The 15059-nt window shown below is 35.8% G+C and overlaps 1 protein-coding gene across 6 annotated transcripts in view; it reads right to left on the reverse strand.

Annotated features, from left to right (window-relative positions):
• Positions 1–15059, reverse strand: part of EVC2 (EvC ciliary complex subunit 2) — a 58562-nt gene that overhangs the window by 11827 nt on the left and 31676 nt on the right. For 3 of the 6 annotated variants that reach the window (XM_085547298.1, XM_085547299.1, XM_085547302.1), the window contains 4 exons: positions 9999–10158; positions 8985–9445; positions 5849–6053; positions 4412–4534 (listed from right to left, as the gene is read on the reverse strand). In XM_085547298.1, coding sequence (XP_085403424.1) covers positions 4412–4534; positions 5849–6053; positions 8985–9445; positions 9999–10158 — 949 coding nt within the window. Of the gene's footprint in view, positions 1–1112; positions 1399–4411; positions 4535–5848; positions 6054–8984; positions 9446–9998; positions 10159–15059 lie in introns of those variants that run through there. The other 3 variants (XM_085547300.1, XM_015862636.2, XM_085547301.1) reach the window with 2 other exon arrangements.

A 15059-nucleotide genomic window follows, 5' to 3' on the forward strand; every position in this document is an offset into this window, starting at 1 on the left:
CAAAATATATTGCTTAAAAAAGTGCTTATAGCTTTACATTTCAGGCTTTTACTGTATTTAAACTGATTAAAAAAAATACTGCTGTTAGGTGAGATACTTCAATGTGATAAGGCTTCATTTTAGGTAAAGATAACTTTAATATTAAATACTAACCTGGAATACGGGGTCTATATTAATTTTTAATGTAACAAAAGAAAAATTAGAATACACACAACTCTCTGCTTACCTGTGTCATTGACTAAATAGCAAGATAAAATATATCCTTTCCATACATTTTATGTTATTTTTGCTAAGAGAAAGACTATAACCAGTTTCAAATTGGCATGTGTCAGTTGATATTGACCAGTAAAATTCAACCTACCATTCTTTAAACAAATAACTAAAAATCCTCTTTTGTAAACAACCTTAAACTCAAAATCAAGAGCCTGCTGGTAATGGATTTCAGACAGGATTAAAACTAGACTGAGTAAACATCAAAGAGGATCAAATTCATATGCTCTGACTCAGTAATTATGTTGCTGAAACTCATCTAGTGGGACCTACACAGAAAAAAATCCATGAGTGAAAAGCAACCTCTGCATTTACAAGCACACAATCAAACGCAAAGTGATTGATGAACCCTCCATTCTCTACCACTGGCATTCATGGCCAGTAAAATTGCCCCTGCATCTGTTTTTCTGCATCTCAAGTCATTAAAACCTTATTAGCGTTCCATTCATGCTAGCTTTTATTCCATTCATATTTACGAGAATTACATTTTTTTTTCTTTTAATTATTTTTATTTTATTCATGGTTTGCCCTAAAGGAGAACGAATGATGTCCATGATTTTTCTCTGGAAATTTAATTGGTAAGAAATTTCCCAAGACTAACTGTGTATCACTCAAATTCTATTATCCCACAGATACAGCTAAATTCAAAATGTGATCTGCAATAAACAAGGCTTATGGTATGTTCGTGCTCATATGGTTTTCTCCAAAATCTCCATTACATCATCTGGAACATCCTTGAACACAAAGGAAAGACTATTACCACTCAGAAATGTCTCTTAGAAATGAGAGTTAGATAACTACAACAAAAAATGTAAAGATGTCTTATAAACTCAATGTAGAAACAAGTCTCCACCTTAAAAGACAGACATTGTCTTCCAACATTACTGTTAATCTAAAGTGTCAGTCTTGAAAAATATATGTGTATGACATTAAATAATAAGTAAGCAAATGGCTAACAGACATTTGATTTCAGATCAGAACTTAGCTCAGAGATCACGCTGGAAATACAGGAAAACTAAATGCTAGTAACTAAGTTGTTACTCTTGAACAATGGAGTCCGAGCTCTTCAGTGGAAAGCATAAATAATGGCCAAAATCTGGAGTAGTGCTCCAGCAGCTTCCAAGTGCTCTTAAAAAAAAAAAAAAGTAAACAAAAGTAGATGATTTATATATCAAGCTAGATCAAAAAATACCCATTTCTTGTTACCATGTTCCAGCAATATTCTATACTAATATTACTTTTGTGTGTGTCTATTTTACATTCTTTGCAAGTAGGTGAGAAACATAAAATGAATTTGAGGTATTTTCAATGCCATGCTTTTTACCAAAAAGCTGATAACTTCAGCATTTCCCATCTAACCTCACAATGCATCAGCTCACAAGCATTCAGACATTTACATTATACTCTAGCAACATCAAACAGAAATCACAGAAAATCAGAAACTTCTGTAAAGCATTCTACAAATCAGTTTTGATTTGGATTGCATGAGACAGCCAATCCCACCCAGCTCAAGGCTTGTTTGTTGCTTTGTTTTTCTACATTGCCAAAGAAAACTTATCTTCAAAATCCAAAATGTTACTACAAGATATTGTTATGAGGGTCAGAAAAAACGTTATTCCACACACCAATGCCATGGTGAATATTTTAAAAGTCTTCCTTTGAAAGACTGTGCAGAGGACAAACTTCTCCAAGTTACATTCTACTTGGTCACTTAACACTTCCCTAACAACAGCTGGTGTCCACCAAGGCATTCCCTGCAGACAGAAACAAAGCACTACCAATGACAATTTAAAGGGTAGTGCTAGAAATGAACCAGGCTGGACAAGTGATGCCACAAATCAACTTTTAAATTTTGTAACTGTTCGGTCTTGAGAACAATGGAATCGCAACAGAGTGATTTATATTACGACAGTAAGATAATGCAGTATAATGCCACCTATTCAAGGAATGGGGAAAAAAGTTCAACAGCACCCAACTGACTAGAATCAAATAGGATCATTTTCAAAAGTTTTTGCCTGTGATGCTCTCTATCCAACAGACTAACGGAACTTCTTAACTAATATAAATTATAATTAGTTACTATATATGAAATAATCTACATTATTCACCGCTCATTCACTAGCTTGAATGTGTTATGAAAGTATATATCAATATATATATTATGAGGAGCTGGTTCTCTTTCTCATCCAGTTTTTATTTACATCTCTACAATTATGTCCATCTGCCAGAATACATACACATTTCAAAAAGTGGAAAACATATGCTTGTGGAAACATTTGGTTTATATGACACAAAATTAGTAAGCGATATCTGAAGGCTGCTTTTGTCATTTAGGAAAAAAAAAATAAGTGTTATAAGCCTTGAAAGATACAGATAAAAAACTGCACAAATGACAAATGTTGTGACAGATGTATGCACACAATGAATCTGAAACCTGCTTCTTTTCTGACAGAAGGTTCCATTTCAGATACAAGGATTTTAAGTGAATTATATGAAATCTGAGGATGGGTGAATGAATAATGAATGAGTAAATGAGTGATCTTGTATAAGTCTGAACCCATTAAAATGAATAATGAATAAGGATTGAAATGCAGTTTTACACTTCATATAGATACAATAATGTATATTTTAATTGCAGCTGAATTAAAAGGCCAAAGAGATGTCACTGATGACAGAAACACATAGTTCCTTTGTCAATCACTCCAAATATCTCACGGGTTTACACAAGATGTTCAGTATATTCCATGAACCATAAAATGTATGGTCCAAACTGCAAAACAATATAATTTTTATGTATTATTAAGTATGAAACCCACTGTGCCCAAATACATAAGTTATTCCAGCTTTATCATTCAACTTCTATTCAACATCATAAAATAAATCAGCTGCTTTTAACCAAATTGTTGCATTGCTCAGACAGATAGTATTATTTACTTTTCTTCACCTGAGTTCCTTTCTGCCAGTTGTTAGTTCTGGAATCACAGCTTCCAAACAGAAATGAATATGGGAAAACAAAAGTTTGTGAGTAGATGTGACTGCAGCACGATATACGTGGTGACTTCAGTCAAAGTTGGATCAACTACTGGTTTCTAACTAAATTATAAACTCCTTCTAAACTAGTAGTATTTCCTTGCCACTCACAAAGGATTTTATCATATCAAGCAGAGACTGTAAAACACTGCTTGACACTGCACAATTCAGTGTAATACATTAGAATATCAAAACACATTGTTTGTGATGAAACAGCTTCTATGTTATCTCACATAAAAGTAAAATTATTTGTGAACAAACAAGCAGATCCATGATTTTACATTCCTCAGAATATAGGTATAAAAAGCACAAGGATCAAGTGTAAGAACAAAACTATGTCCAAATTTATACTAAAACTGACATTTGCAGTCATTTGTGGAAGCATTTTTATCTACCGATTTTAACTTCCAATGACACTTGTTTTGCGTAGATCTTACAGTAGCTGAGAACTACCTACATGTAACAGTTGTCACTGTAATATTCCTCTGATACAGAAAATGTATGTTACTCATATCATACAAATGAGAAAGCAAAGCAGAGAGAGATTTAAGAGCATGAACAACATCGTGCAGATCTCATGGAAAGTTTGGAGGCAGAGTAGGACCAAGTCTCCAAAACCCTGTATTGGCACAAGTCCCACCCATTCCTTAAGGATCAACACCACCAGACAGGGACTGAGACCCTTTCAAAAAGATACCCATTATATTCAAGGCACTCTTTATGAGCAGGGCATAAGCAAACCTGGAAAACATCTTCCTTAGAAGACAATGCTGGTTTTACAGTAGCATTTGAAGAGGTCCATGAACTAAATCCTGATCAGCAGTGAAGCGCATTCCACTATCTGAAAGACTCCCTAAGAAAGCTGAAGGACCTAGATGCATCTTGCAGTCAATACATACACTAAGCCCAAGAACCATCTGATGAAACAGTTACCAAAATGCTTTCAGACTTATGTCCAAAAAATTGAAGCAAACTGTTAATCTTTACATGCATCTTAACAAACGTAGACAAGAGTAGAAAGATCTCTCACTCTGTTTCATGTCATTCGTTTTATATCTTGTTTAATTAAAATTTAGGCTCTGACCCCAGTACAGAAAATGCTTGCATTTACCTTAGTCAAATTTTCAACTTTCACTGAGTCTTGATAAATGAAAATTTTGTCCTGCAAAGATTTCTTCAAAATGTCAATCTTATTTCTATTCTTGGATCCTGTTTTTTTCGTTTTAGCATGCGGCTGTAAGAAGACAAGAACAAAGTGCTTTATTTGTAAGAGACAGATGGGTATGTTAACATTAAGATTACTACTTACTATATTTTGCAGATTCAACAATTAATGAAACATGTGGCAAGGACAACTTTCGCTAAGACAATATTTCTAAAATGCATGTGTTGGCTATTCACTTGGAAAATCCCTTTCAGACATTCAGACAAAGCTGGAAACTTCTTTTTAAATTTCTTTCAAGAAGAAGTATATACTCATCCTTCCCACAAAACCCATTATAAATTTTATTTTAAACAACCTTTAGCAGTGACAATACAACAAGATTTTAACAGATACATTATCTCCCCAGCATGGTTAAAAATGAAGAAAGAATATTAATTTAAGAGCTACATTGTTTTCAAAATGCATTATATGAATCTCAAATGAACCATGATAGTATTAAGGGGCACCGTTCCATGTAATCAAATTATTCTTGACCTTTATATTTCTTTACAAGAATATCAACTAAGGATAATGTACTCTCAGGGAAATGATAACATCTGTTCAACTATAAGGCTGTGGAAAGTCATTTTCTTTTCTAAGTACTTCAGAAATTATTAAGGTTTTGATCTAGCCTACTTTCTAGTGCAATTATCACAAGTTCACTTACACATTAAGAAAACATAACTGAAACAAAACAAAGCATTAATTTACAATGGCATCAAACAAATCATACAGGAAACAATTTTATTTCTCCTGCTTAAACACAGAACACAATTTATGACTCCACAGATTTTACATTTTCCTGAAGAAGAATCAAATATCAAACTCTATTCTTGCAAAGAAAGATCAGCTAACCCTGAAGTTTCACTTTCTTATGTAAACAAGACAATGTAGGACATTTCTCTAAAAATACTCCCTAATCTGCCCTTGCTTCCTTCTCATGGCCAAATTTAGTGAAGCATGGGGGTTGCAGGAAAAATCTCAGCTTGGGTTCTGCCTGATCTTCACTGAAGCTTAGCACCACTCCAGGTTTTGACATTTCAATGGCTCTCCTAAGAAACATGGCTCCTTTTGGCCACCCAAACTGCTTCCTTATACCTACACCTTCATAGAGAGGCTGGAAAACATGTAAGCAGTAGCCATGTGCACGTGTGCATGAAGGAAGCATATTTCCCTATGCTCAGTTACCTCTTAGGTCCACCATCTGCACACAGAGGAAGAGCATACTTCATGGGCATCCCTATGAAGAAGCTTTAGACCTATATCTGCACAAGAGGCTGACAACCTGTAGGTAACCTACGTGAACACCTCACCCATTCCTAAACAGACCCCAAATGTTCCTACCTGCTTACTGGTCATTGCTAGATTCTGACTGACTTTCAGTAGCTGTGCATCCCTCCATTCCAGCTCAAAAGCCTGAAGTAAAGCTCTTGCTCTTATCTTGGTCAAAGCCAAACTGCTGTCCAGCTGAGAAAAGCAGCAGTGGAACTCCTGCCTCATTTTGAGCAATTCCTCTTCAGAGAGTGAAAGGGGCAAAGTCAGAAGTTTCCTGTTGAGGGAGGGGGAAATTAAAAAATTAAGCCATTTGCTATTCAGTGATATGAACAATTTTGCACAAAATTTAAAGGCATGCACAAAAATACATGACATTGACCCTTCTTTTTTGTCTTATGCATACAAGAGTTATTCTTTTCACATGGGACTGAAATGTTCAATACTTTCAAGATTTCCTTGGGGATACTTCAATTTCTGCACACAGAACTTCTTAGACTGTAAAAAATCATTTGCAAAATAAAACATATTCAGAATTAAAAGAAATAAAATAAATACAATTCTGAGTACTTCTCTTATGAAAAGAATCCTTCCACCACCACTTCAGACAATACAAACTCTGAATTTAGTGCTGTAATTACGGTAAAGGCCTGTTGTAAAGCTTCTCTGTGCTTTTTCCCAGCACTTAGCTGTCAAAGCCACTGAGAGCAGAGAAACGGTATCTCTTCATTATAAACTCATATATGTAATCTGTCCCATCACTAAGTGGTTTGACTTGTTCTTTGTAGAAAAGCTTTCAGCAGTCTGAACAACATGCATTACATTTTAACAACGTGAATCACTCAAAATTCATCTTTTGTAGAAGAAAGGTTTCCAGCACAGAAGTCAGGGGATCTGCTCCTCAGGTCAAGGTGAGGTTGACATTAAAAAGCAAAACAACAAAAAAAAAAAAGATGCCAGACCTTAAATTCATCCTCTAGATTTGACTGACCTTAAACTACATTCATATTCTTATCATGTCACTAAAATATTATGTGAACATTTGATAAAAGTAGATTAACTTTTCTTTTGAATGTTTTTCTATTTCCCAAAAATGCTTTTGTGTTTAAAGTGTGAAAACTGTTTACACTGTTTTTTTAAAATGTATTTTTCTTTTTAAAATGTTATTGTTCTGTAAGTTCCATTAAGCCTGATGCTTTTAGTCAAGGTAACATGGGTCCACAGAAACTCACAGCTGTACTGAAATATTTCTGGGTTTAGAAATGCTGACTCCATTCCTGTTTACTGATTCATCAACGTACACTTAAACTTTATATTAAAAGATTTTCATTATGGGTACTGATCACTTAAAAATGATTATTTTAAGCAACATTACACCAAACAAGCTCTTGCAGTATTCTTTCCATTCCTTGCGCTGTCTTAGACCTTCAACAGGGAAAAGATCATAAAGTCTGCAAATCACAATTTTGTGAAGCCCATATTTAAAAAAAAAAACTTTCAGCATTAATGACTCTTACAGACTTTGGACTGACTCACCGTTGCTTTAATAAGCAATAAAAAGGAAAAACAATCACTCAAAATAATTGTGAGAACTATATGGCAGATAAAAATGCAAATGGAAGAGCTGGCATCTGTGACTGAAATATCAAAATCAGCAGCCACTGGATTAAACAAAAAGACAGTGATAGACTGTAGGGGCCTTTTGGTAGAAAAGTTGCATAAATGCTGAAGTTTTCCTATGTATTTGCACATATTTTACTAGAAAAAGGAGGCAGCTTACTATTGCTGTAAATAAAGATAGCATCTAACAAATGTAACAGGCAATGCTGCAGACTGGAACGCAATTACCTTGGAACTGAAATTAGGAAATGAAAGACCTGCTGGGTCATACTATCTCCTTTCCAGCTTGCACAGGTCTGTTCTCAGCAATATATTTTGAGATAATAAGATAAGCCAGAAGATACTCCAACACGGCTTACAGAAAAGTACTTAAAATGTTGAATAATACAAGGGCCATGCAAACTGAACCAAACCAAGATGCAAATGGATTTTATACTTTAAAAAAGCTAACATGCAGCAGACAAGGTGTCTTGCCTTGTCTTGCCTGTACAGCAGACAAACTTAAGAGACATGCTGCTAGGACCAAAACACCCAAGCAAGTCTGTTTTATTTATAGAAGAGGTAGTAAGCAGAAAGTTTAACTGATGCTTTGTTTTTTTTGTTTGGTTTCTCACATTTGGTGCACTTCTTCCTGAGGCTCCACACATTGCCTGTTCCAGTGGCTTCCTCTAAAGCTACAGTTCTGTTCCTATGTCTCTAACCAAGTTTGTTATTAAGTACATTGTATAGGAAATGTAGTACTGTAAACATTCAAGTAATAAAGCAACTAAGTAAAAAATGGACTTGGAAGACAAATGCTTAAGAACACTGAAAGCTTATCAAGGAAACTGCTGTACAGCACCGTGGGTGCTTTCTCTTGGCTACAGGGTCCCTCCCTTCCTAAGGACACCCAGTGGTGGAGGCACGGCCTCCCACCTTTCCACCTCCACAAAGTCACATCGCGACATAAAGCAATGGCCAGACGATGCGCCTGAAGTCAACAATCCTCTGCAGCACCACCTGTGTTATATGCCATGATGCCTCTCAGCCCTGGGGCCTCAGTACCAGCAGCACTTTGTCAGCAGGGCAAATTAAGGCAAGACTAATGGATGGAGCTCAAGATCTGTAGGAGTACACTACTGTGCTGGGCACTTATGAAATAAGTGGGAATACTGTCATAGGGCATAAATGAGCACATGATGAATAAAGCTTGACTTGTGGCTGGAAGGGATACATAAAAACTGAATGTAGGGATAAATAGGCCTGACATACTAAATGACATTTGCAAAGTACTGAATCCCTGAGAACAGACTGAGAACAATAATGAAAGACACACAAATGATACCTGACACAGTGGGAACTGGAGTATAAAAACAGAACTCAACCTTTTTGGTTTTGGAAACACTGTCTCCTGGAAATTCCGCTGAAGAGTTAGACCATGGAGGCTGTCAGCTCATGCTGCTGGCTCTACAGGGGCTGAGCATTTGTGAGACATCAGCTCCCATGTGCAAGACAGAGAACTGATCATTAACAATTACAACCAGACAGGCAAGTCAGCTACTAGTTTATTACTAATTAGAAAAACAGAAGAAAAGAGAAAGATACTTGCATGAATACTGATTGTTCCCAGCTCCTTAGTTTTTTTTGTTGTGAAAGACTATTTTCCAGCTCTTGGCTAAATTTTTGCCTGGTGAGCTGAAGCAACTCCTCAGCAGCCATGCTCTTTTCACGTTCTTCCCTTTCGAGGTGTTCATGTTTAACAATAATCTCTTTTTTATGTTCCTCCACAACTTCCAGCAGGAACATCTTTGGCACACCGAGCTTTAGCAGTTCTTGCACAATTACTCCATACTGAATAAGTTTAAGTTCTTCAACAGTTTTCTCTGATAGATTAAATATAAGGTCTCTCAGCTCTTCACTGCTTTCACTATCCAGCTTTTCAGTAAGTTCTTCAAATTCAGTGGCATGATCACACAAAAGAGTTTTCCAGTGGCTCAGGTAGTCAGTGATCTCTCTTGAGGTTTTGAAGGGGGTCCCTATGGACAACTGCTCCTTCCGATGCTCTTTCTGCTTATTCATTTGCCAAAAAAGAGGAACAAGATTAAGAAAAGAAACAGCTCTCAAAGTTAAGCTTCTTAAATATGCATATTATAGCAAAGCAAAATTTCTCCTTTTCAGTGTTCTTAAAACGGCTTTTTAGTGTGCAGAGATCTACTTAGTCTGCAACATGTTGGCTTTATGTGCACCAAACAGGCCTGAGATTATTTGAATTACTGTTAGACAGAAAGGCTAGGACCAACAGAAATGTACGTCCAAGTGGTTTGACACAATCCCAAAAAGAAAAAACTGAAACAATGTGCAAGTAGACTAAGCAGATGGGCTTCATGAATTTCATCACTTAATTTCTTGCAGGCTTTTGTTATTGTTGTTTAATAACAGCTATTAATTACTGAATAATAAACACAGTATAATACATGATTGTACACAGCAAATAACAATGGACATTTATTTTCATCTCTGTTTTTGCTGACCTCCACCCTAAGAACTACGCCTTACTTTTCAACGCATTCAATTTTTCCTTCATGTTAAGCCCTGGGAAAATAAATCTACTGAAAATAATTACCTTTTGCAACATTTTCCACTTTCGCTTAGTAATGAGTTTCTGATGAAGCTTTTGCTTTTCTTGTTTTAAATCATGATTGAATTTTTGTTTAACAGAATTAATTTCAGCCTCAGCTCGGTCCAGCAGCATTCCCAAATGACTTTCATGTAGATGACCCGCTCTGTAATAATAATGGTGAAACCTCTTATCCTGAGTTCTTATGAGCAAAAGGATATATGAAGCAATTAGTACAATAGTAAGGCTTAACATAGTAACTGCAAAGAAAGATCTTTGGTTTTTTTAGTAGTAACATAATTCTTAAACAAATAATCAGATAACAGAAAGATAAACCTAATATTAAAGATGAGTGCAGAATCAAGGCAGTTTGTGAGGGCCAAGTATGAAGAAGGAATGGGAAGAAGGAAGGAAGGAAGGAAGGAAAGGCAAATGCAAAACCAATTACAAATCGTCTAGTAATGTAAGTAATATTCAAATGAGACATTTCAAGCCTTATATATTATTCATAATATTTACATTTTTCATTTAATGCCACTGGAATGCAAGTGTAGATGTCTTTTATATTTCCTTCTCATTAGAAGCAATTTTCTCCCTTAAAGATGGAATTAAATCAAACAAAAACACTTAGATTCAGCTTTCCTATTGCATTTAAATAAGAAAAAGATTTCAAACAGTGAAATACAATACTATGACACAGCAAATCCTTAGCCTTAGGCACACAGTTCTTTCAAAATGAAGTTCAGGTCTATGCTCTACCTGCAGTTGCTACCCTATTTAACATTAAAGAGTAAGCAAAATACCAACAGTAGTTTCTTCAGTAATGTGATAGTTATAAAAGTTCCTTTCCTATACAGTCAAATTTAATTGATAAAACTCTCTGCTATCCTATTTCCAGTATTTACAATAGAAATTTCCCAAATATTCCTCAAACAACAGAAGAATGGAAGAGCATCTTAATACAGACAACCTTAAGTCAAGTCAGTCTGCTGGGCAGCATTACTTTATCATTTCTAACATTACAGCACAATGGAGTTTTGAAGTCGTGTTGAAAAGGTCAAATGAAATTTTGAGCAGAAAGCACCACTTCCTAGGCTGAATCTGGATGTTGTCCAAGCATTTCCTGGTTTAATTTTCAAATACCCTCTTCCCAGAAAGCATCAGTATTACATACAAAGCTTGGATTCAATTGAATTTTGCAAAATTTTGTATGTTGATTCTCATATGCTCATCTTCCAGGCCTCTGTTCCAGCATGATACCTAGCAGAATTAATAAGCTACAGTAGTGGCTAACCATAGCAATCTACCACCACGACCATCTCCGTGTATGGGGCCTCATTCTGTTTTATTAGGATTTGTTCATGCTGTTGCAGCACTAATGTAAGTAAAATCCTCAAAATACAAGCTAAAACAAGAGAAGCAGAATATAAAGTTTTAGCTTGATTGCAGTTACCACATTATAAATGTGATGTCCAAATTCCACAACTCTCACCTCTCCACCCAGAGCTAATGAATCTCCAGGTATCTGAGCAAGCCACAAAATAGCCCCCATGTATTGACTGTGCTGGAAAGAAACTCAGATCTGCATTCTCACAGTTATGTCAACTAGGGAGCACCTCCTTTTACAGAAGTTTCTTCCAATGTCTACTGTATTTTTCTAATCTTCTGTAAGGAGGATTAAAACACCTCTCAGCAACCTGAGAGCAATTCACCGAGCATTATTCTCAGATCTTCAGGCAAAGTCATTTTTGCCTTGAAAGGAAATAAAGTTTCAGTGTTATGACCAAGCAAATCATTACGGATCCAACAGCACCAAGTTTCCTATCTCTATTTGATAGATCTCATGCTTCCTTTTTGATCAAGCCCAAGGCAAAAGATGAGTGCATCAAAGGTAGATTTATTACAGTAGGATAATAACCAAGATATTATTTTTAACACCTTCAGCCTGTACACATTGAAGAAATAAACCCAGTCTTACTGCATCCAATTAAAACCCCTGTCCAGAGCACTGTAAAGGGCCGTAATAAAAAAATATAGATGTGCTGGAATTATCCTGCAAATGAAAAATTGCAAAATAAACATGCAACATAGATGGCAGATGAATTATATACCCACCTGTTCTTAGGATAAAAAAAAAAATACATTATTTCAGTTTTGGGTTGTTGATTATTTAGAGATCCATGTGTCCTTATCTCAAGCTCCATTTGATTCCTTATTCTAAGATCCATCTATTTATTTGGAATCTACTTAAAAATCCCAAATAATAAAATAGTGGGTAACAATTTTACTGCTACAGAGGTCTAAAGGAGTTTAAACAGTAACTCCTATGAATCAGTACCATGGTAGTTCCTAGGAGGTTCAGTCATTCCAAGGAAACTTCATTTCTAGTTCCATACAAATACAGAGTAAAAACTGTTAGTTGGTGTATTAGAACTGAAAGACACCCTGTTCCCAAAGGACTGTGAAGTGAAATACAAAATAAAAGAAGAGAAAGACAGTGAAATAGTATCACACTGTACAATAAGCTGTTTGATCTCATCATACCAGACACTGACAAAATGTGCAGGCACATGTTTAATGTTTTTGTAGAAGGAGAATGTTAATGAAGGAGAATACAAGAGTAATGACGGAAAGGTTTACAGGGTGATTCACACAAATGCAGTGAGGATCTTAGAAGGTACTGAGATGCATTGTGAGCCCTTGAGAAGTATACGTCATAGGTCAATTAGAGGAAAACCTTGATTTCTCTGTACTGAATGAAAGCCTAAAGGAGAAAAATACGAAGTAAGAGCACTAAAAGTAGAAAGTAGTATATTGTATTAGATGTAATGGAGAACTACCTGATGAAAGTTATACCCCAGAAAAGGAAGACCATTTTATGGAAGCTAGTGAAGAAAGTCACTGAAACAGAAGAGATGAATCAGAAAAGCCATATATGAAGGCTGTCTCAGACTGTATGGAGAATACCTGCACAATGATGTCTAGATTACTGCACTTCAGCTATTCTAGGATTTCACCTGTCAAGCTGGCATACTACCGATAATCACTAAGGTAAATAATTCAAGGCTGTAAAAGCTTAATAGAGCTACATGCAGAAAAGGCTGTAAGAGATCCTGAGAAAGCTTTGTGCTGTTGCATTACTACTGGAGACATTCACTTTCCAGCACCTTCTGCCTGAAAGGTTCAGCCAGACACTGTGGAAAACTGCTTAGGTTATAACAAGGCCCATGTAAATGAAGAATATTCAGAAGAACTATACAAGATGCTTAGATTATCTTTGTCAGAAAATATCAAAGCAACACCCTACTTCATAAAAACATCGTTCATCATGAATGCTTATAGATATTAAAATGTGAGGATTTTTGAGAATGATGAAGACTTCTTTGAAAGTGCAGATACTTGCACAAGAACAATGCAATGTTGCAGCTGCTGCAGCTGAAAAATATCAAGAGATCTGCAGCTCTGTGTATATACTCAAAATAACACTGGCTAAATATTTTCTCAATTTGCCTCTTGACTCACTGACTCCTTAAAGGAAAACATACAAAAAGCCCAACCAGACACCTCTAAAAACGTATCATTAGATTTGGACTTTTAAAACTTTAAAATTTGTAACTGTAAGTTTCAGGCCCATTACCAAAACTAGGCGTAACAGATCAAGATAGACCTGTATTTACATTTAGACAAGCAGTTGAAACAGTAGTATGAAAAAATAAGAGGATATTATGGACACAAACTAAAAGTAGCAGCTCTTCAAACCAAACCTCTCTTGCTCAAATTTTAAATTCCCAATTTGTAGATAGACCCTAAATCAGTTTAGAGGTAAAACCTGAAATTCAAGCCTGCCTAGTATGGATTATAACTTGCTCTGGCTTATACCATTACATTTCAGTTTGCTTGTAAGAAAGAAAAAAAACTAGCAAAGAATTTAAATCACGACATTCTGTAATTTGTTCTTTAGAATGGAATATGACTAAGAATTTGTCCAAAATTTGCTTGTATTGAATTTGTGACCCAGCAGATATGGGAATTCACAGGAAAACAACTAGTTCTACACTCAGAAAGTGAGATGGGATTTATTCTCTAGAAATACCATCTAGAACCGTGGATACATTTTCTTTGTCTGCTAGTCTGAGAAGTTTGAAAGGGGAGTACTGCAGAATTTATTTTTCATCTTGGAAATTATGCTTAGAGAGGGAGGAGGTTGTTGGCTTTCTGGGGGAAGGGTATTGTGTGTGTGTGTGTACAATCATCCCTCCTATTATATTTTTGGGGATGAAATCCAGTAGGTCTTACTAATACCACATGTCTCCTCTTCATTCTGTTGTTGGTCTGTTTTCTGACAATTACGTGCAGAAACAACAGTGAACACTGAGTGGAACCTATTTCTCCAGCTTGAGAAGTCCCAGTTGTTATTGCAATGATTTGATCCAAGGACGCAGTGGTTATACAGATGAGTTTCTCATTAAGGCTTTTCACATAATGACATCTGTGAAAACATCTCAGAACATCTCTTGCATAATACATTTCTGAAAAGAGCCATGAACTGATGGAAAGGAACTTTCTGTGGAAGATGTGCCTGTCCTATTTCCTATGCCAAGAAATTTATTTTTGTCTTAGGGCCACACAGCTGCAGATTTTAGCAAAATAGGCAAAGCACTGTAAGCATATGGGAAGAACCACTCTCTGATCAACAAATCTTGATGCTGAACTCACAGTGTCAGTAAACAGGATGAGTAAGCAAAGGTTACATGAATTAAATAAGTTAGTTTACCATCTCAACAGATGCAATCTTTTGGTTTTAGACAGACTTCCTGCGTTCTAATATTATATTATTATAATGTAAGTCAACTTCGTGAAAGAAAATACACAAGATAAAGTCTGATATATCTCTTCAGTGCTGATTCTTGTCACCGATGACAAAAGGCAGGTGTTGCATTACCTATTTTAAACTTGTTCTCTTAATGCATGCCCCATACGATGCCAGTGACCAAGACCAGTACAGATATCTAAAACACACAAATTAAGATGTATACACAGGACCCATAGCAGCAGTGCTAGATTGTT

This window comes from Coturnix japonica, chromosome 4 (assembly GCF_054131305.1).
Source record: "Coturnix japonica strain WE chromosome 4, WE-NBRP24, whole genome shotgun sequence".
Taxonomy (NCBI): domain Eukaryota; kingdom Metazoa; phylum Chordata; class Aves; order Galliformes; family Phasianidae; genus Coturnix; species Coturnix japonica.